At 36.3% G+C, this 22,659-nt stretch overlaps 1 protein-coding gene across 10 annotated transcripts in view; it reads left to right on the top strand.

Moving 5' to 3' along the window:
* EXOC6B (exocyst complex component 6B) overlaps positions 1 to 22,659 on the top strand; it is a 613,079-nt gene that overhangs the window by 293,788 nt on the left and 296,632 nt on the right. For all 10 annotated transcript variants that reach the window (XM_045054390.1, XM_045054386.1, XM_045054387.1 and 7 more), the window contains 3 exons: positions 18,066 to 18,149; positions 18,544 to 18,590; positions 19,861 to 19,981. In XM_045054390.1, coding sequence (XP_044910325.1) covers positions 18,066 to 18,149; positions 18,544 to 18,590; positions 19,861 to 19,981 — 252 coding nt within the window. The remainder of the gene's footprint in view (positions 1 to 18,065; positions 18,150 to 18,543; positions 18,591 to 19,860; positions 19,982 to 22,659) is intronic.

Here is a 22,659-nt window from a genome sequence, read left to right as displayed (position 1 = left end):
ACATGAGAGAGGGGTAGGGGCAGAGACACAGAGGGTAAGAAAGTCCCAAGCAGGCTCCACACTGTCAGTGCAGAGCCTGATGCAGGGCTCTAACTCATGAACTGCAAGATCATGACTTGAGCTGAAACCAAGAGTCGGATGCTCAACCGACTGAGCCACCAGACGCCCCATTCCCTTTGTGTTTTTTTAAAGTATAAGTTGCGTACATTAAAATGTGTGCAAATTTTGAGTGTGTAACTTAATGGATTTTAACACATGTATACACTTTTGTGTCACCCAGATCTGGAAATAGAACATTTCCACCTCTCAAGGAAGTTTCCTCTTACCTCTTTTTAGTTTTGGCTGCTCTTGAACTTCATACGTAGGTAATCATATAACATATGCTCTTTTGTGTCTAGCTTCTTTTTCTCAACATAATGTTATTGAGATTCATGCATGTTGTTGCATGTATTGGTAGTTTATTCATTTTTATTGTGAGGTAGTTTTTCACTTTATGGATAGTGATGGACACTTGGGTTGTTTCTAGTTTGGGGCTTATAATGAATCAAGCTACTGTGACATTGTTATACAAGTATTTTTTTAATGGACCTAGATGCTCTTTTCTCTTGAGAAATACCTAAAACTGGAATATTATAGTTATCTTTTTGTCATCAACTTCTACTTTTCCACTGGTGTTAGGTAATATATGCTGTAGGCTTCAGCACCTTGAAATTTATGGAGATTTTCCTTATGGCCCAGTATATAGTGTAATTTGGTAAATGTTCAAAGTGCACTTGAAAAGGATGTATATTCTGCACTTGTTAGAGTATCTTTAAACGATAATTTGATTTGCCAATACTTGCTGACTTTGTTCTAACAGTATATAGAGAAAATATTCAAAATATTACAGGGGTGCCTGGGTTGCTCAGTCAGTTAAGTGTCCGACTTCGGCTTGCTCGGGTCATGATCTCACAGTTCGTGAGTTCGAGTCCCACATCAGGTTCTGTGCTGACAGCTCAGAGCCTGGAGCCTGCTTTGGATTCTGTATCTCCCTCTCTCTCTGCCCCTCCCTCACTCATGCTCTGTCTCTCTATCTCTCAAAAATAAATAAACATGAAAAAAATAAAAAAAAAATAACTATATTATAAATGGAGCAGGGTAAAGACATAAAGGGAAATATGGTTTCTGTAGTTCCCTGGGACTGGTAAAATGACAATGTCAGTAGCCAATGATAAGTTATGAATATATAATGTAATTCTTGGAGTAACCATTAAAAATGTCATACAAAGGGGGTGGCACCTAGATGGCTCAGTCGGTTGGGCATCCTGACTTTGGCTTGGTCATGATGTCATATGTGTATGTATATGTGTCGTATATATATATGACACAAAAATGAGAGACATAGGCCCTAACATATAAATAATTACATTGAATGTAAATTATCCAAATATACCAACAAAAGGCAGATATTGGCATAGTAGATTAAGAAACATGACCCAACTATCTGCTGTCTATAAGAAAGTCACTTCAAATATAATGATATAGGCAAGATGAAAGTAAAAAGGATGAGCAAAAAAGGACATCATGGAAGCATTGATCAAAGAACGGTGGAATTGGCAATATTAATATTAATGAAGTAGGGGCTTCTGAGTAGCTCAGTCAGTTAAGCATCCGACTTCAGCTCAGGTGATGATCTCGCAGTTCATGAGTTTGAGCCCCATGTTGGGCTCTGTGCTAACAGCTCGGAGCCTGGAGCCTGCTTCGGATTCTGTGTTTCCCTCTCTCTGCCCCTCCCCAGCTAGCACTCCGCACTCTGTCTGTCTGTCCGTCTCTCTCTCTCTCTCTCAAAAAATAAAATAAACATTAAAAAAAAATCAATGAAGTAGACATTAGAACAAAAGAAATTACCAGAGACAAAGGTACTTTATATGATAAAAGGATTGATCCATCAAGAAGACCTATAATTCTAGATGAGTATATCCGAAACAACAGAGCCATTAAATTGTGAAGCATAAACTACTAGAACTGAGAGGAGAAACTGACAGATTCACAATGGAAGTTGGGGACTTCTAACCCCTTTCACAACTATTGAGAGAACAACTGAGAATCATCAAAGATAATAGAACTCAGCAACACCATCAACCAATAAAATGATAAATGGACATTCATAGAACACAACAGTGGCAGAATACACATTCTTTTCAAGTGTCCACAAAACATGTATTAAGTTAGACTGTATCCTGGGCCATAAAATAAACCTCAACAAAATTTGGAATCATATACAGACTTCAGTGATATCAGACTAGAAGTCACTAACAAAAATATAACAGGAAAATCTCCAAACACTTTGAAACTAAACAGTATACTTCCATATAATGCTGGGTCAAAGAAGTCTCAAAGTAAATAAAAATGTATATTGAGCTGAATGAAAATGAAAATTTGTGGATGCAGCTATAGCAGTGTTGAGAGGGAAATTTATAGCACTAATTTGCATACATTAGAAAAGAGGAAAAATCTCAAACTGATAGTATAAGCTTTCTACCTCAAAAACCTAGAAAAAAACAAAGACAAAATAAACCCAAAGCAAGCAGAATAAAGGAAATAATAATAATAATAATAATAATAATAATAATAATAGTAATAATAGTAGTAATGAAACCTTGAAAAGAAAAAAAACAATTGAGAAAATCAATGATAGTGCTGGCTTTTTTTTAAAGGACTGATAAAATGGAAAAATCTCTAACAAGACTGACAAAGAAAAAAAGAAAGAAACAGATTACCGATATCAGGAATAAAACAGGGGATATCAAGAATATATTGTTATTGATACTACAGATATTGAAAGGATAATTGAGCAGCTCTACACACATAAATTTGAGAACTTATAAAACGGACCAGTTTTTTGAAAAATGCAAACTGCCACAGTTCACATAAAATGAAATCTATAATTGGAATAGCCCTGTGACTATGAAGGAAACTGAATTTGTAATTTTAAAACTTCAGTGTTAAATCTCTAGGCTCAGGCAATTTCATTGGTGAATTCATACAAATAGTTATAGAAGGGTTAATACCAAGTCAACATAGTGTCTTCATTATATGGAAATAGAAGGAACACTTTACAGTTCATTTTATGAAGCTAGTAGTACTCTGATGCCAAAACAAGACAAAGATAACACAAAAACTGGCCTGCCTGGGTGGCTCAGTCAGTTGAGCATCTGACTTTGGCTCAGGTCATGATCTCTCAGCTTATGGGTTTGAGTTGCACACCAATGCAGAGCCTGCTTCTGACTCTCTGTCTCCTTCTTTCTCTGCCCCTCCCCAGCTTACGCACGCTGTCTCTCTCAAAAATATTTAAAAAATGGTATTAAAAAGATAATACAAAAACTAAAAATATAGACTGATATCCCTCATAAATAGAGGCATAAAATTTATTAGCAAAGTATTATTAAGCAGATTTAGTAATATATGGGGAGAATATGTGGCCAAGTAAGATTTATTTCAGGGTATGTAAGGCTGATTTAATATTTAAAAATCAGTCAATGTAATTTACCACATTAACAGTCCAAAGAAGATCACATAATCATATCAATTGATGCAGAAGGAACATTTGACAAAATTCAAGCCCATTCATGCTTTATTTAAAAAAAAAAAAAAACAAAAAATCAAAAAAACAAAACCTTTCTCAAATGGATACAAAACATACGCAAAAGCCTATAGCTAAGGCTTGGGATGCCTGGGTGGCTCAGTCAGTTGAGCATCCAATTTCGGCTCAGGTCTGATCTCACCGTTCATGAGTTTGAGCCCCGCATTGGGCTCTGTGCTGATAGCTTAGAGCCTGGAGCCTGCTTCACATTCTATGTCTCCCTCTCTCTCTACCCCTCTCCCATTCACACTCTATGTCTCTCTCAAAAATAAACATTAAAGAAAATTTTTTTAAAAAAAGGCTAAACTAAAGCTTATAGCTAAATACTTAAGGGTGAAAAACTGTTTTCCCCTTAAGATGAGGAACAAAACAAGGATGTCTGCTGTCACCATTTATATTTAACATAGAGTTAAATGTTGAGTAGACATTCTAGTCAGTGCAGTAAGACTGGGAAAGGCAATGAAGGGCATACAGATTGGAAAAGAAGAAATGTAGCTGACCCTTTTTGTAAGTAACATGATTGTTTCTGATGAAAACCCCAGAAAATCAAGGTAAAACCACGTAGTACCAATAACTGAATATAGCAAGGTGGCAGGATACAAGATCTACAAAAAACAATTGCATTCCTATACATTAGAAATGAATATATAGATACAAAAATTTAAAATACAGTACTATTTATGATCATTTAAGAAAAGATACACTTACATGTAAATTTTTTTAAAGTGTGCAGGACTTGTGTGCTGAAAACTACAAAATGCTGATGGATGAAATCAACAAAGATGTAACAAATGGAAAGACATAGTATATATATGGATTAGAAGACAACACCATAAAAATATCAATTTTTTCCCCAAGTTGATACATAGATTTAGTGAAATTCCTTTCAAAATCCCAATAAGATTTTTGTTGCTATGGACAAGATTATTCTAAAATTTAGATGGAAAGACAAAGGAACTAGAACAACTAAAACAATTTTGAAAAAAATAATAAAGCGGGAGGAACCAATATACTCCATTTTAAGACTTATTATATGGTTACAGTAATCAAGCCTGTGCGGTATTGGCAGAAGCATAGACAGATTAGATCAGTGGGATAGAGTAGAGAATCCAGAGATAGACCCACAAAAGTATTTGAAAAAATTGCAAAAGCAATTCAACAAATGGTGCTGGAACAATTGGACATCCATAGGAAAAAAAAAAAGTGAGCCTTGAGCTATTTCTTACATTTTATACAAAAACTAACTCAAAATGGATCATGAGTTAAAGGTGAAGTGCAAAACTAAAACTTTTAGGAAAAAAACAGGAGAAAAATCCTTAGAATCTAGGAGTGGGCAGAGAGTTCTTAAACTGTACTCCAAAAGTGCTCACCATAGAAGAAAAAAGGTTGATAAAATTGGGCCATATGTAAATAGAACACTTTTGCCCTGCAAAGCACCCTGTTTGGAGGATGAAAAGACAAGGGACAGAGTGGGAGAAAATATCTGTAAACCACATATCCAACAAAGGAGTAGTATCTAGAAGATACAAAGGCTTTTTAAAAACTCAAGTTTAAAACCAAACAAGCCAGTTAGAATATGGGCAAAAGACATGAAGACACAATTCACCGAGGCAGATATACAGATGGCAAATAAACACGCGAAAAGGTGTTCAACATCGGTAGTCATTAGAGGAATTCAAATTAAAGCCACAGTGAGCGATTGCTGTATTCCCATCAGAATAGTGGTGATACCAAATGGCAGTGAGGATGCTGGTGGGAATGTAAAATAGTGCAGTCCCTCTGGAAAACAGTTTGGCAGTTTCTTAAAAAATTAAACCTATAATTATCATGGGACCCAGCAATTGCACTCCTGGGCATTTATCTCAGAGAAATGCAAATTTAGTTCAGGTATTTGCTGTACATGAATGTCAGTAGCTTTATTCGTAGCAGCCCCAAACTGGAAGCCACCCTGATGTCCTTCAGTAGGTGAATGGTTAAGCAAATGTGGTACATTTATACCTTCCCATGGAATATTACCCCGTAATATAAAGGAAAGAATTACTGATAGAGGCAACAAGCTGCAGGAATCTCTATATAGAGATTTATACTGAATGCAATAAGCTGATCTCAAAAGGTTACGTACTATAAAATTCCATTTATGTAACATTCTTAAAGTGACAAAATTAAAGAAATGGAGAATAGATTAGTGTTTATGAAAAGTTAAGTAGAGGGTAGGGATGGAGGCAAGTGGAGAAAGGAAGCTTTGAGGTATCTTTGTAGTTTTGGAAATGTGTACCTTGACTGTGTCAATGTCACTATCCTGGTGGTGATAGAGTACCATACTTTCCTAAGATGTTTACCATTGGAGAAATTGGGTAAAAGCACAAGGGATCTGTCTCTATTATTTCTTGTAACTGTGTATGAATCTATAATTCTCTAATAATAAAAAGTGTAATTTGAAAAAATGGTATTGAAGCATATTTTATTCAACTCTTAGGTTCCTTTTTTCTCTTAACCTGTTTTCTTCTTGCTTTTCTTTCTTTCTTTCTTTCTTTCTTTCTTTCTTTCTTTCTTTCTTTCTTTCTTTCTTTCTTTCTTTCTCTTTTTACCAGGTTTCAGCTTAATATTTGTCCACTTTGTTTATAGATATTCTGCCTGTTTTTCTGAACATCTGAAGTTCAATATGATAGATTTCTGTATTCTTAGATTTTAAATTTGTCTGTTTCTTTACAGCATCTGTTAATGGGGAGGAAAGCATAGATTTATTTATACAAAATTTCCCCAGTCTTCACTTAACTATATAAAGGGCTGTTTTTTTCTGGGTGTGTGGCAAATTTGATTTTGAAATGCAGAGAGCAGCCATGTGTCTTTAATAAAACAGCCATTACATACATTTATATATCATAAAAATAATGTGTATAGCTCTTTCAATTTATAAAGTACTTCAACTGAACCTCAGAATTTTTTGCTTTTCCTGGTGTTGGCTTCCTTTATGTACATGAGAAGTCACTTCAAAGCTGTACGCCTAGTTCTTTTTATGTAAAATCTTACACCATACCTTCTTTTAGGCCAGTACTTCCATCATGAGGACAATTAACAGTGTCTCATGCGTAACCACTGTGACACGATGGTACTATTTTCATTTACGGTTTTAGACACCACATTTTCTTATTAGCACTTTAGTAATCGTTCATGTGGCAGCATGACACAGATTAAGAGATTTGTCTGGAGGTTTTAAACTTCCAAATTTTGGAGCACCTTAGCAGTTTAAAAGATTGACAGGTGTGAGTTAGAAAAGACTTTCGTTAAAAATTGGCAAGTGTGAAATTGGGCAGTTGAACAGTATGTTTGGAACACTACCAACTCTGGGGATTGTTCTTGGGAGAAAATGCAGACAACCTCATTACTTCACTCTAATTAAAGGAATGGCTCTCCTTGCTAGTCGTGTGTAGGTAACCAGTTCTCCAAGAATTTTTGGAGTCTCATTGTTGAGTAGTTAATTTGGTTTATGTCTTTGTTCACATATTCTTAATGGTTCCTGGTATGAAGGTACTACTCAATAAAATGATGGAACTTGGCGGGGGGGGATATAGTTTAAATTACAGTGTTTTGTTACAAAAAATAGTAAAATAAGTTGCATTTCAATTATTTTATATTAGAAGCTATGTCATGTATTAAAATTTACTTGCTAATTGCCTACAATTGATTAAATCATATTATAATCTACAATAAGCACATTATGGTACAGAGTGATAGCAGGTAATTTTAGTTTGGGTTTCCCTAACAAAAAGACACTTATCTTAAAAGTGAAATCCAAATCTTTTCCTGATCAATTACCTTAATCATGGAGGAAGTCTGGGTTTTTGTTCTAACCAGGTAGGTAGGTTGTAATTTTAAGCAGTGTGGTTTGCGAAGCATGATTAAGACACCGTTCCCTTTGAGGTTTACCCTTTCGCTTCTGAGGTACAACTGTTTATCATCTTGGGTCAAAGGTTGTAAAAAGTAGTCATCAATTAAAGCTTTATTGGTTGTAATTGGTAATGCTATGAAAGGAGCCAGCCAAACTGAATCTGATAATAAAAGACTCTTTGTTAAAATATTTAATAAATTAACACTCTCTCTTGGAAGGGGGAAGCTAATTACAAAGCCCAAGATTGTTAATCATAATGTTTACTTTCTTCAAAAGCACAGACTCAACTACTCCATAATCATTAGACATCAGATTTCTTTCTTTTTTTAAATCCAGCAGACTCTGTCATTCCCGGAGGGGATGTTCTTTTCTATGGCTCAGGCTTGGGATATGGCAGAAGGAGGAAATGCCAAGACAAACATAAGTTATAAGGGCCATCTTAAAAATAAACAGGACTCTGTTATAACGTCAGACTGCCTTTGCTGTCTTCAAAAAGGGTCAAAAGTTTATGTAGATTTATTTTGTAGGCTAATGAATGATATCAAGAATTGGGGCATTTGGAAAGTAATGTTTTTGTTTTGTTTTGTGTAATAATAAATTATCTACCAGAGCTATTATCCTATCTCTGTACATGTGTTGTTGGTGTTTTTTTTTTTTTGAGGTGTTTTGACAGTTTTGTGGCTTTTGAATTTTAGACATTTCCAAAGCCCTAACGTAGGTAAATGGAACTGTGACACATACCACCTCTCCGACTCTTGAATGACCTTGCCGTGGGAACTCTCTGAATGGGCCTTTACATCTGGGAATCGAATGTTTCTAGATTTAAGCAATAGGGGGCATCTTGGGTTTGTTCTTTACACATGTTGCTGTAGTCTGATCTTTAGGGCAGTTCTAATGAAAGAAAATCCTGCTTTGGGCCTGCTGTGCAAATTAGCCATATGGCGAAGTGTAATATCCCGCTGAACGTCATTATGGGGCCCTATGAAAAGTGCTCCCCTTTTCACATGGAAGCAAATTAAAATGGCCCTTTCAGGTTTTTGGTTTTTTTTAAACTCTGAATAAACCTGTCTTCACTTGGATGCCGGGACAGTTGAAAGGGAGTTCTCCAGCTGCAGTCAGGGTGGTGAAATTACAGGCTTTGCCCAAGACCAAATGGAAATATTGCTTCCTGTAGGCAAAGCCGGAAGAACAATGGTGTGTGCTTCCATCCTTCCATTTCCCTCCCTTGTTCTTTGTGTACTTGCCCTTAGCTGCTTCTCAATCCAAGAGTGAGTTTTCTGTTATTGTGATGGATGAGAAGGGCTCAGCCCACTCTCCAGTAGACCCTGTATCAGTCTCTACGAGGAAAGGCCCACAGATGAAGAGCTGTTTACCCAAATAATGGCACAGTAAATATTTAATGAAGAAGATGGGCCTGTCCCATGTTGTCTGTTGTTTGGACATACTGCCCATATGAAATAATATCGTCCCAGCATAAGTTTTTATTTTTTTTCTGCAACACTAGACCTGTAGGTCCCACTGATGTTTGGAGGCATGGGGTTCAGTAACTATATGAAATGTTCAGGGTGTCTGTGTGTGTGGTATACATTGGCACCTTTTACGAAGAAAAAGAAATCCACGGAAAGGTCTTTCATCCCGTCTTCCCTTTCCCCCCTGCTCGAGGGAAAGGATCATACAGTCGTGACTTAGTTGATTACTAGTGTACATTTGTAAACTGACAGCAGCTAAAGTTTGACTTTGAGCTTTGTTAGCAATAAATTTCACCACTCTTACAGACAAAAACAAAAAAACCTCCCTCATTTGTCCACACAGAGTGGTAGTGCTGTGTGCCTCCTATGTTTATATCCAGGCAAGTGCCTAGACACATGCGGAATTCAAAGTTATCATTTGTGTATCTATTTTTGTTTTTAAGCATTTATTGAAAGCTCATGTTAGTTCCAGCATTTGTGTGATGACAATTTACAGCATGTGTTTGAAGAAAGAAAGTTGGCACAATGTTGTGCAATAAGAGTAGATCATACTAAATTACGATGTTTGAGAAAAGATTTTTGCATGCAAAATGAAAGGAATGAAAAGGGTATGTACCATATTGTCCTGTTTGTGTGTGTATGTGTACATATGTGAATATGTGAAATACCTGTTAAGAATAGAGGAATGTTGGTAAGGGAGTACACCAAAAAAGTAAACAGTAGTTATCTCCAGGTGATGGGATTATGAATGACTTTTATTTTCTCTCTTTGCCTTATCTGTATTGTCTGATTTTTCTAAAAGTCACAAATTTTACTTTTGTAGTTGGTAATTGCAAAGAGACAATATTAAGAACACAGCTAAAAGCAAAAGATTGAAACAAAAGAAAATGAAACCAACCAAACAACCTTTTCCAGCATAGCCTGAAGAGAAGTGGGTTATTTCCTGGTTAATTCTGGTGCTAGGATTAATGATTAGACTTGAGAAATTGACAATGGCTTTGGGGACATTTGACCATTAGCACCCTTCTCCACTTTTATCATAGGATGTGATGTAATATTTAAATTAAATATGAATTTAGAAGATAAAGCACCTAGTGAATTGAAGAGGTTGATAGAACCTGGAGGATATTTCTTTGTTTTAGCATTAAGTAAAAATAGAGTATGTTCTGTGATCCTTTAGCTCTTATGTAGTTGCCCTATAAGTGAATGATGAGAAATTTATTGTGAGGAATACTTTATAATAGTATAAGCTCCTGTCTTTAGGTTAAATTTCAGATGGAATATATATACTTAACAGAAAAAATTAAGCAAAGTCTTGTTTGGCTTCTAAGCCTTTCTTAACTTCCACTAAAATTCTTTAAATGCATAAGCGTCTGAAAATTTGTAACACCATTGTTAAAGAAGACTTATAATTAACATTACATTGCCTGAATTTGAATAACATTTTCTCCAACTTTAAGGCTGATTGAATGGATTGAGAAATCTAGTTGTTGAGTGATGTGTGTTTTATTGCCATAAACAGAACAAACCTTAGAAGTCAGAAGGTACTTTATGCCTTTTCTACTCTGTGCCATCTGGCTTGAGAATACAGTACTGAATTGATGAATATATTGGTTTTCTATCCCCATTCTGTTTAGATTCTCCTTTATAAGGCTGTCAGCATGTGGGGTGGGTGGGTGGGGACAGTGGGACTTCTGGTGGCAGCACAGTTTATCTTGTGCTGGAGAGTACTTAATAGTGCTGTACAAGAACACAAATAGGAAGACCCTGTATTGTGGTTTTCATTCACTTAAGAAGTTCAGGGAGTTAAACACTGGGAACTGTATGGTAGGAGAATGTTTGACTGTATTTATGTGAACTTGGTAGGCCAGTTGTTTGCTAGACACTGGAATCAGTTTGTGGATTTACTTTGAAACAACTTTGGACCTGGGCACATCAACCTGCTGTGAATTGCAGCTTCCCTAAAGATATTAGATCTATAGCCAGATGATGGTGAGTGGGCCAAGGCAAACCACAAAACAAGCCTAGAAGCAAGCACTTGTCCAGAAAGAGCTCCTATTGTTCAAAACAGAGCAATTGGGAAAATGAAACAATACAAAACAAAATATGAGATCTGCAAAAACAGCCTGAATAAAATGGGACAAGGAACACCATCGTAAAAATTCAGAGGAAACATGATTCTAAGAATGATTTTCTGCAGGAACCAAAGGAAATTTTAGAAAATTGTTTGGCATGAAGAAGGCATAACTTCTATGAAACAGAAACAAAAATCTTCAAAAGAATAAATGGAGATAGAAAAACAGCAGGATGAGATAAGTAGGAATAATTACAAAGAAATGATTACTGCAATAGCAGATAAAGCGTAACTAGAAAAATGGAGCCTTGAAAGAAAATATTGATTAATATTCTATTTATACTTTTAATCATTTATTCAAGCCAATGTATATTGAGTGCCATTTATACCAGGCATTGTTCTAGGGGCTGGGAACATGACAGTAAATAAGACAAACAAGAACTTGTTCTTGTGGAGCTTACATTTCGAATGAGAAGAGCCAGACGATAAACAAACAGCGTAATATCAGATGGAGATATGTGCCATGCAAAGAATTAAAAGCAGGTTATGTATTTGGCAAAACTTTCCATTTTAAATTGAGTAATAGAAAAGTCTTTTCTTAGTAGGTGACATTTAAATTTATATTTTAATTATTAGAAAGAGCCAGATATTTCCTAATTTTTGGTATCAAAAATTAGGTGCTAGGTCCTTTTGTACTTTCATTCTACAGATATTCCTTACATTATCTTATTTTCTCCTAGGTTTAGATTACCATCTCTCTGCTAGTGATTCTTGATTCCGAAAACTATTGTCTTTAGCTCAGCCCTTTCTCCTGAGCTGCAGGCCCAAATACACCTGCTCCTGAACACTTAGCACTTGGAAGTCACTAATTAAACATGTTTGGTACAGAGGTCATTATCATCAGTTTCCTCAAATACAAACAATTCTAGTTACTCGTGTTAGTTATATTTTATAAAGTCACTGTAAATACTGAGTTCATGAATACTGAACCATTGCTCCTAGAGGAAATACAGGGTTAGGTTCCTGTGAGCTTCTGGTCACAACATTTCATCAGTCAGTTCACAGCCATGTTTTATGTGTGTTTCTCTTTAAAGATGTTTTATTTAATGTATTTTGTTGGCTTATTAACATTGAATTCATGGGCAACAGCATTATAACTCATGCCCAAACAAAGCTTATCTAAATGTGTTTTCTCTCAAAGGCACATTTTGTCTTCTTGAGCTTAGGTATACTAGACAGCACTTTGGCACTGTGTTTGGGGGTCTTTTTAAATAGCAAAATCACCAGGGGCACCTGGGTGGCTCAGTCAGTTAAACATCTGACTGTTGATTTCAGCTCGGGTCATGATCTCATGGTTTGTGAGATTGAGACTCTTCACTGACAGTGTGGAACCTGCCTGGGATCCTCTCACTCTCTCACTCTGCCCCTCTCCCACTTGTGTGCTCTCTCTCTCTCTCTCTCTCTCTCTCTCTCTCTCAAAATAAATAAATAATAAGCTTTAAATGGCAAAAATCACCAACACGAAGCACAAAAATGCAAGACATACAGATGGCCAACAGGTACATGAAAAGGTGCTCAACGTCAATGATCATCAAGGAACTGCAAATCAAAACCACAAGGAGGTATCACCTACATCTGTCAGAATGACTGTTATCAAAAAGACAAGGAATAACAAGGGTTGGTGAGGATGTTGAGAAAGTAGAACCCTTGTTACTTGTTGGTGGGAATGTAAGTTGATGTAGCCACTATGGAAAACAGTGTGGAGGTTTCTCAAAAAATTAAAAAAAGAACTGCTGTATGTTCCAGCAATTTCATTTCTGGGTTTTTATCTGAAGGAAATGAAAACACTAACTGAAAAAGATATGTGCACCCCTATGTTCATTGCAGCATAATTTACAATAGCCAAGACATGGAAACAACCTAAGTGTTCATTGGTGGATGAAGAATAAAGAAGATGTAGAATCTATATACACAAAGGAGTATTATTCAGCTATAAAAAAGAATGAAATCTTGCCATTTGCGACAACATTGTTGGACCTTGAGGGAACTGCTAAGTGAAATAGATACAGAAAGACAAATAATGTATGATCTCACTTATATGTGGCATTTAAACAGACAAAAAACCCAACCTAATGCATTGATTTGTGGTTGCCAAAAGTGGGGGATGGGGAAATTCGGTGAAGGTGGTGAAAAGGAATAAACTTTCAGTTATAAAGTAAGTAAGTCCTGGGGCGCTTGGGTGGCTCAGTCGGTTAAGCATTTGACTTCGGCTCAGTGAACTTGTGGTTTGTGAGTTTGAGTCCCATGTTGGGCTCTGTGCTGACAGATCAGAGCATGGAGCCTCTTTCAGATTCTGTGTCTCCCTTTCTCTGTCTTCCTCCCTCGCTCGGACTGTCTGTCTCTCTCTCAAAGATAAATAAAGATGAAAAAGAATTTAAAATAAGTAATTCCTGGGGATGTAACATACAGCGTGGTGACTATAACAAATAATACTTTATTGGATAATTGAAATTTTCTGAGAGAGTAGATCTTAAAAGTTCTCCTCACAAAGAAAAAACAATGCATGTGGTGATAGGTGTTACTGGACTTGTGGTGGTGGTCATTTTGCAATATATATCAATATTGAGCCATTATGTTGTACGCCTGAACATAATATGTTTTATGTCAATTATATCTCAATTAAAAAAAATCACAAAAATGCAAAAAATGGGGCACCGGTTGACTGTGAAGAGCATAATTGTTTGTAGTATGAGAACTGAAATAAGGAAGTAGAGTTTTGCCTTGTTTGACCTCAGCCGGGAACATGTGCGTTGGGCGCAGCTCAAATTTTTCAACACTTTGTGCTCATCTGTGAATGACTATGAAAGCAGCATGAGTATTGATTTTGAGGCTACAAGTAAATTTTGGCAAGTAGGCACATTTGCAAATACGGAATTCATGAATAAGAATCGAGTATATATCCCTGCTCTTATGTTTCCTCTCTCATTAAATGACACCACCATCAGACCAGTTACCCAGGTTGGAAACCTCATGTTAGCTTTCTTTCTTTTCTATCCTTTACCACCAACATCCAATCAACCATCGGCTTTTACCTCCTAAATATAAGTCAGGTTCGGACTGATCTTTTTGTATCTGACTTCTCTGTTTTCATTCTACTTAGTACGTGACAACGTACAAATATCTGAAGTTCTTACTGTCTCTGGAGTTCAAGTCCAAATATCTTAACATAATTTACAAAGCCCTCTAACCTTATTTCTTGTCATCCCTCTCTCTTACACTGTGAAGGTACTGCCATGAAGAACTTTTTTCAATTCATGGGATGTGTAATGCCATTTTTTCCCCTTGAACCTCTGTGTCTCTATGAGGAATATTTTTTCCTTTATATTTACCTGTCTTATTCTCACTCATTTGTCAATTATGAATATAAATGGCATTTTTTTTTTCTGGGAAGCTTTCTCTGACATTCCTCCCATCCACACCACACACACACACACACACACACACACACACACACACACACACATCAATCTAACCCAGAGTATTCTATAGTGGGTTTTTTTGTTTTTTTAATTGCTAGTTTTCCACCATAGACTATAAATTCAGTGATGATGGGGACCATTCTTTATTGCATGTCAAGCACTTTATATACATTAAGTGACTTGATTTTCTGTGATGTTATATGTATTAATTAATTATTACAAAGCCTTTGGGCCACTGTAATACTAAAGACATAAAATGAAAACAAACTAAAGCAACTTTTCACTTGGATACTATTTTATATCTATTTGCTCTATACCTTCACTAGCTTTTGAGTTTTTTTTTTAAATAAATATTAATGATTAGATGAGTTTGAAGCTGAAGTGGCTAACTTGATCTATTTGTGGAAAGACAGGCAGTCAGCTGGACTGGTCAGACATCTACTTCTGAAATTCCACCTGTAAGCATTGAGTTGACAAAATTGGCAGAGGAAATAGAATAATCAGAGGTGAATTTATTTAGCTGCCACCAGGGAAAATCTAATTTTTGTAAAGGGAGAAGCCAGAATTATTAGATAAATTGGTCTTTCCTTATGTTTTTATTTTATTGAATGAATATTTGAAAGGCAAAACTGTATCTAGTTAAGAATTAAGTATAGGTCTATGATAGGTTTTCATCTTGCTTATTTTCTACCATTTACAACTAATAATTAAATTATTATACAATGGTCTAATTTGAGAGAAGACTTTCCCTAAATTCTCAGCTAAGTGTACCTTGGCTCCAAAGCATGTTGAATGTGTAACGTCACGCAAGAATAATAAAGGGCCTTTAGGGCTGTTAACTTTAAAATGAAAAGCCCTTCAGTGTGTACAGAATGTAATTGACATTTAATAATACCACTATGCTGTGAAATGGTGGCAAGTGGGGAATAACTTTAACAAACCAATGCGCAGTTTCCACTTCTTATTTCTTAAATAGAATCATTTGCTACCTCATTAACTTATGGATTTAGAAATAAGAAAGCCTTGAAATAGCTGCCTTAGTGTTTGATTTCATTTTATGGCAGGAAAAACGCAGGTGTGTATGGTTATAATCACTTTAGCATTTAAAAACTTTTGTTTTTAAGCTACACCAGGGGTCAACAAACTGTGGGCCAGATCCACCCTGCTGCTTGTTTCTGTGTGACCTGTGACCGAAAAACAGCTTTTACACTTTTAGATGGTTGGTAAAAAGTAAAAAGAATATTTCATGGCAGATGAAAATTTTATGAAATTCTTATTTCTGTTTCCACAAATAACGTTTTATTGGAATTTGGCCACACGCATTTATGTACCGTCTATGGCTGCTTTTGCATTTCAGACAGCATTTCAACTGGTCTCTTGACTAGTTGCAAGAGACACTGTATGTCTCATCAAGCCTAAAATGTTTACTATCCTGCCCTTTAGAGGACATGTTTGCCAACCCCTGAGCTTACACTGTTGAATTAGTATGATTTAACGCCTTAAATCAACTTCTCCTATTTAAGGACCTAGCAAAGAAGTCATGTCCAGTAAAATTCTTCAGACTTTTGGGAAGGTGAAGGAAACTGAACTTAGGGATTGCATAGAGTTTATACTTTCTCCCATGGGCAAGGCTTTCATCTTCATCATTGATTTCATTGTTCTTTTTCAAAACATAAGCACTTGCATAGTGGTGATTATTTGTCAGATGCTGTTGTAAAAGCTTTCTGATTCATCTGGATCCTCGTGACTATGATGAGGGTGACCTCTCTACAAGTGAGAACACCATAGCACATCTATGAGTGAAAGTTAAATAGCTAAATGGTGGAAGTTAAATTAGTGAAAGTTCTGCAGCTGGTTGTACAGCTAGAAAGGAGCAGACTCATGATTTGAAAGAAGTCCTCTGGTTCTCAAATCAGTGCTCTTAACCACTGTGCGTGCCGTCTCTCCATTTCTACTCTCATTTATTTAGAAAAGTCTTGGATTAAGAGTAGAATTTAGTAATGGGGGGGGGGCATGATGCTTTAAAAGCTTTGAGTTATATTGGTTTCCTAGGCTGCTGTAACAAAGTACCATACATTGGGTAGCCTACACAATAGAAATTTATTCTGACCCAGTTTTGGAGACTAGAAGTCCAAAATCAAGTGTCAGAAGGCCATCCTCCCTCTGAGACAGTGAGTGGGAGACTTGTGTCTCCCAAGCTTCTGCTGGTGGCCATCCATCCATCCATCCATCCATCCTTGGCTTGCAGCTGCATTGCTCCAATCTCTACCTGTGTCACCACATGATGTTCTCCCTGTGTGTCTGTGTCTTTTCTGCCCACCCCCCCCTTTTTTTCCCGTTTATTTATTTTGAGAGAGAGAGAGCACACATGAACCAGGGAGGGGCAGAGAGAGAGAGAGAGAGACAATCCCAAGCAGGTTCTGTGCTGTAAACACTGTGACATGGGGTTTGATCTACTGTGATACCATGACCTGAGTCAAAACTAACAGTTGGATGCTTAACCCATTGAGCTACCCAGGAGCCCTTTTCTTTTAGGGACACCAGTTATATCAGATTAAGGGTCACCCTACTCTAGTACAACTGCATCTCGATTAAAACAATTTTTTTTGATGTTTATTCATTTTTGAGAGAGAGAGAGAGACTGAATGTGAGTGGAGGAGGGGCAGAGAGAGAGGGAGACACAGAATCTGAAGCAGGCTCCAGGCTCTGAGCTGTCAGCACAGAGCCCGACGTGGGGCTTGAACCCATAAGCTGTGAGATCATGAGCTGAGCCGAAGTCGGACGCTCACCGACTCAACCGACTGAGCCACCCAGGCTTCCCTAAATGCATCTTAATTTAAATACATCTGCAGTGACCCTATTTCTAAATAAAGTCCTATTGTCACATCCCAGGAAGGACATGAATTTTGAAAGGATGCTGTTCAACCCAGTTATGGAGCTCATGAACCAGCTCTTGCTCTCTAGAGCACCTTTCATTTTAAGAAACTGTGTATCAAGAATTTCTAGGGGTTTGTTTCTTCTGTTTTGCTGTTAATCCTGTACTTGATTCTATTCTAGCTGGGAAGACTGATTTACTATTCTTTGCTCCTGCCTTTTTCCTGCCTTGCTCTGGCCCTTTGCTCATGATTCATTTGAGACTGGTTTTCATTCTGAACATTTTTCTTCTGGAATGTTCTGTGAGGTTTTTAAGGCCCATTTTCTCAACTGCTTTTAGGAGAATGTTGGTTTGTCTTCATGCTTGTGAATTTATGGTAGTTGATTCAGCAACCAGCTTTGGTGTGTTGGTGGTTGAGTTCTGGTAGTGTCCTCTTAAGAATCTTTTGTATCCATTCTTATGGGATTTGTAAGTAAGGTTCAATAAATGGTAATCGTTCTTTTTATTTTTTCTATGATTATTATCACTGTTAAAATAGCAGATTTTGAGAAATGTGGGGTTGCCTCAATTCCAAACCTGAGAGTTTCTCTTTTCCCACGAAATACTAGAATAATTGGTCAAATCGTGTCAACCCGTTTCCTTTTGTTTATTTTACAGGGTGCCCGTGAAACATTTGAGAACTACTACCGAAAACAGAGGCGAAAACAGGCCCGTTTGGTGCTCCAGCCTCCATCTAACATGGTAGGATCTCCAACTTAACTTTTCTCTCTTTTTCACTTTTCTTCTCTGGCATCTTGTCATTATTTTGCATATATGCTGGGTTTTTTTTTTTGTTTTTGTTTTTGTTTTTTTTTAAACTGTCACTCTGAGACCATTTTTGGTGGATGTGACTTAAAGTAAGAAAATAGCAACTAACATCTATTGATTGCTATGTGTCAGGCATCGTTTTAGGTACTGGATATAAATTATCTAATTTCATCCTCCTTATAACTCTATAATGTAGGGAGGGTACTATTGTTATATTTACCTTAGAGTTTTGGGAACTGAGCCCTAAGAAAAGAAGTAACTGATTTTAACTTTGTCTTAAGGTATCAAAAGAGAAACAATAACTTTTTTCTTCTTTGCTTTGTTGCAGCATGAAACTTTAGATGGCTACAGGAAGTATTTTAATCAAATTGTAGGGTAGGTATATGTATGTGTGTGTATTTAAATGTATACACTTTCAATACCTAGACTCGTGAGACTTGGAAAGATAATTTTTCCTTGGGAAATTATTTTTCTTTTTTTCTTTTAAATTCTTGAGATTTATTTTTGACTTTCTGATAATTTCAAAGGAATGTCTAATTGGTTTCAGCATTATATTGTTGAAGAGTAGTTTTTAAGGATGAAAGAAGAAAACTTTTGAATTGTAATTTTATTATATTTGATGTTTTGTTTCTCCATTCTCCGTACGGGGGAACCAAATAATCAGCAAAAGTTGGCAGACTTTTTCTAAAAGGGCCAGATAGTAAAGTATTTTAGGCTTCGCAGGCCATACGGTTTCCGTCACAACTATTCAGCTCTGTTGTTGCAGTGGGAAAGCAGCTATAGACAGTATATAAATGAGTGAGCGTGGCTGTGTTCCAATAAAACAATATTTATAAAAATAGGCAGTGGGCCAGATTCGTCCCACGGGCTATATAGTTTGCCACCATCATCTAGAGTATACATACTAGGATGGAATTGCATTTCTCAAATAAACACCATATAGACAGCTTATTCTAATTATGAAAGAATGACTTTGCAGTTGAAAGGGAAATGACTTGAATTGTTCTATGAAATTTCTTTTTATTTCAAATTGAGATTTCTTTAAATGTAATTGATAGTTTTTATTAAAATATATCATAAAAATTCCTTATTTAAAGAATTATTTTATTTAGTAGGAACATTTAGCCAAGGTAACTGAACATACGTTTTAAATGTATAACAATAAAGCTACAGCAGAGTGTTAAAAAATAAGTTTGCATTTTTTTTTTTTTTTTTTTTTTACCTTAAGGAGGAAGTCCACATAAAGGGAATTATTTTGGTATTTTGTATGTTGAGCTCTTAAAAAATGTGTATTGCAGCTTTCACTGTCTGTTTAAAATTGGTTAGCTTTTTAAAAATGTCTTAATGGCCTGGTATTTTTAATATAGTGAAATTAGCTTCCCTTACCTGTAAACATTTTCTTCCCTTTTACATGGCTGACTAATATGGTTAACATTTAATAGAAATGTACCTCCGATTCCTATAAAGTGTCTGGACAAAATTCCGTGTCCAAGAAATATGATTTTGTTCATGACACCAGGTAGCTTTCTTTAAGAAAAAAATGACTATTAACTTCAGATTTGATGGCAGCTCTTGTTTGCCAGACCCTGGAGATAGTCAAACTGTAATTTCTGACAGTTGTACTTTCCTTTTTCCTCAATCTTAGCTTTTTTGTGGTTGAAGATCACATTTTACATACAACCCAGGGCTTAGTAAACCGAGCCTACATTGATGAACTCTGGGAAATGGCACTTTCAAAAACCATCGCGGCACTCCGCACCCACTCGGTATGTAAGAAGCCCGTGAGAAGTTCTCACTTATTGCTGATTATCTGTATACTAGTCAATGTTGTACTGCTTTAAAATCATTTACGTATTGCGTGGAATCACCTACCCGGAGCTGTCTCTTTCAAAGACACGTGGAAGTAGCCACTTCAAATTGCCACATTCTCTAACACGGAGCCCACTTTTGTGGATGCTCCGTGCAGGAAGAAAAAAGAAAAAACAGCTGACATGTATTGGAATCCTCTCTCTGGGTCAGGCATTGTTATGTGTACTTTATATGTAGTTCATAAGGTAGTTATCATTATTATGTTTACCTTATAGTCTGGGAACTGACCCTCAGAGAGGTTAAGTAACCAGCCTAGTGTTATGCAGTAAGTGGTAGAGCTTGGATTCAAATCCAGACAAGTGACTATATTCTCAGCCACTACTCAGTGTTGCCTGCTGTAAGGCCATTAATATTGATGTGGCGTTCACAGTTTTATTCTTATTTTTTGAAAAAAATGTTTACAACATATCAATGTTAGTAAGTACGAGTTCCCACGATTTTGATATATTTTATCAAAGCATGAATTTTTAAATATTTTTTTAAGTTTATTTATTTATTTTGAGAAAGAGAGAACATGAGCAGGGGAAGAGCAGAGAGAGAGGGAGACAGAGGATCTGAAGTGGGCTTTGTACTGACAGCAGAGAGCCTGATGCAGGGCTCAAACCCATGAACTGTGAGATCATAACCTGAGCTGAAGTCAGATGCTTAACCAACAGAGCCACCCAGGTGCCTCTCAGAAAGTTATATTTTAATTGGGAGGGGGTCCCAATAAATAAATAAGAATATCAGATTGTCATAATACAGTTAAATTACAGTTAAATACAGTTGAGTACAATTGAGACAGTGATAGATTAGGACAACACGGTGCCTGCTTTTGGTTAGTTGATCAGAAGTGGCATTCTTTATGCAAAGGAGTCACTATGTATGCAAAGATCAATTAAAGAGAATTCTAGGTATAAGGAATGGTAGTACAAGGGCTTTGGGTGTACTTTTCTATCTGAACTGTTCGAGGAATGATAGTGAGAACTTAATAATAGAAGATAATTTAGCATTTAGAATATTTCAGTAAGTGGCTTTGATATCCATGTAGTGCCAGCTAGAAACATATCCACGACCCGCCAGCTTTCTTATCTCTTCATCAGCAAGTGTTCCAGAGTAAATACCATGTGTAAAATCTGTCATCGAAGGGACTGTAGCTGTTTTTGGGAACTGAAAAATGTTCAGAGTGGGTAGAACATAGAATGTAGAACGTTAGCCAAGTGTGGTATGAAGTATAAAGAAAGAAGTAGATAGGTGTCATATTATCTAAGACCTATTTGATGCTTAAAGCACTGGGTTGAATGGAGTGTATGTGTTCATTGTGGGGGTAGGATAAATTGGAATGAGAAGGTCAATTTGGCTAAATTGTGGACGAGGGATGAGAATAACGTGGGTAGAACAATTAGTAGGCTAGTCTAGTATTCAGGCAAGAGGTGATGATAGCTGAAACAAGGGGTAAAAGTATATGGAGAGATGTGGATTAATTGGAGAGATTTTTAGAAGGTAAGATTAACTGTATTTTTTGGTGGATTAGATATAAAAGGTAAGTTAAAAGCATATCAAGGTAATGCTTAGGTTTATGGTTTCTTTCCCTATGACGGTTTGAACATTTGGATATGATTACTTTGCCTTTGTGGCATCCAAGTAATAAGGTAGAGGGGTTTGTTTAGTATATGTTTAGTATAGGAGTTTAGAATTTGAGGAGCATCTGGGTGGCTCAGTTGGTTAAGCGCCCAACTCTTTGATTTCAGCTCAGGTCATCATCTCATGATTTGTGAGCCTGAGCCCCGCGTCAGGCTCTGTGCTGGCAGCCTGGAGCCTCCTTGGGATTCTCTCTCTCACTCTGTCTCTGACACCCCCCTGCTTGCTCTCTCTCTCTCTCTCTCTCTCTCTCTCTCTCTCTCTCCCTCTCAAAATAAATAAATAAATATGAATTTGAAATCAAAGAAGGTATGTCACTGAATGCATTGTAAAGATTTTCTCCTTTTATTTTTATTTATGGTTTCTTTTTTGGTATTTAGAAATGTTAAATGTTTGCCTGTTTATATATCTATCTTATTCTAAAATTTCTCTCATCGTTCATAAGTGGCATAGGACTTCATCTGACATTTTTACCATTTTATCTTTTTGTCATAATAAAGTTTGGCAAATTTAAAAATACTTTTTAAAAGTTTCTGCCTATTCTGAGACTAAAAAAAAGTCTCATAACTATGTTATGGCTTGAGTTTTACACATTTTTGTATATACTACCACTTGTTATTTATTTTTATTTAAATAATGGTTATGGATTTCATTTTATTGTTTTGCAACAGTGTATCTGTTGTCCTAAGATCATTTTTTTAATGTCTTATCTTCTCCCTTAGCATGGTGTGTCGTTATATGTAAATGTTAACTTACAAAGTAATGTTTATTCTAAGAAAATATGATTATCGATAGTAACAAATTTTGGTCATGATCCTTGGCATGATTATTATTAGCTTTCTAATATGTAAATTTAAAGATTCTTTTTCTGGGTGCTTGAGTGGCTTAGTCAGTTAAGCATCTGCTCAGGTCATGATCTCATGGTTTGTGGATTCGAGCCCTACATTGGACTCTG

This window comes from Felis catus, chromosome A3, assembly GCF_018350175.1.
Source record: "Felis catus isolate Fca126 chromosome A3, F.catus_Fca126_mat1.0, whole genome shotgun sequence".
In the NCBI taxonomy this organism is placed as follows: Eukaryota; Metazoa; Chordata; class Mammalia; order Carnivora; family Felidae; genus Felis; species Felis catus.
The sequence above is the reverse complement of the archived record's forward strand: the minus strand, read 5'-3'. Positions and strand labels throughout refer to the sequence as shown.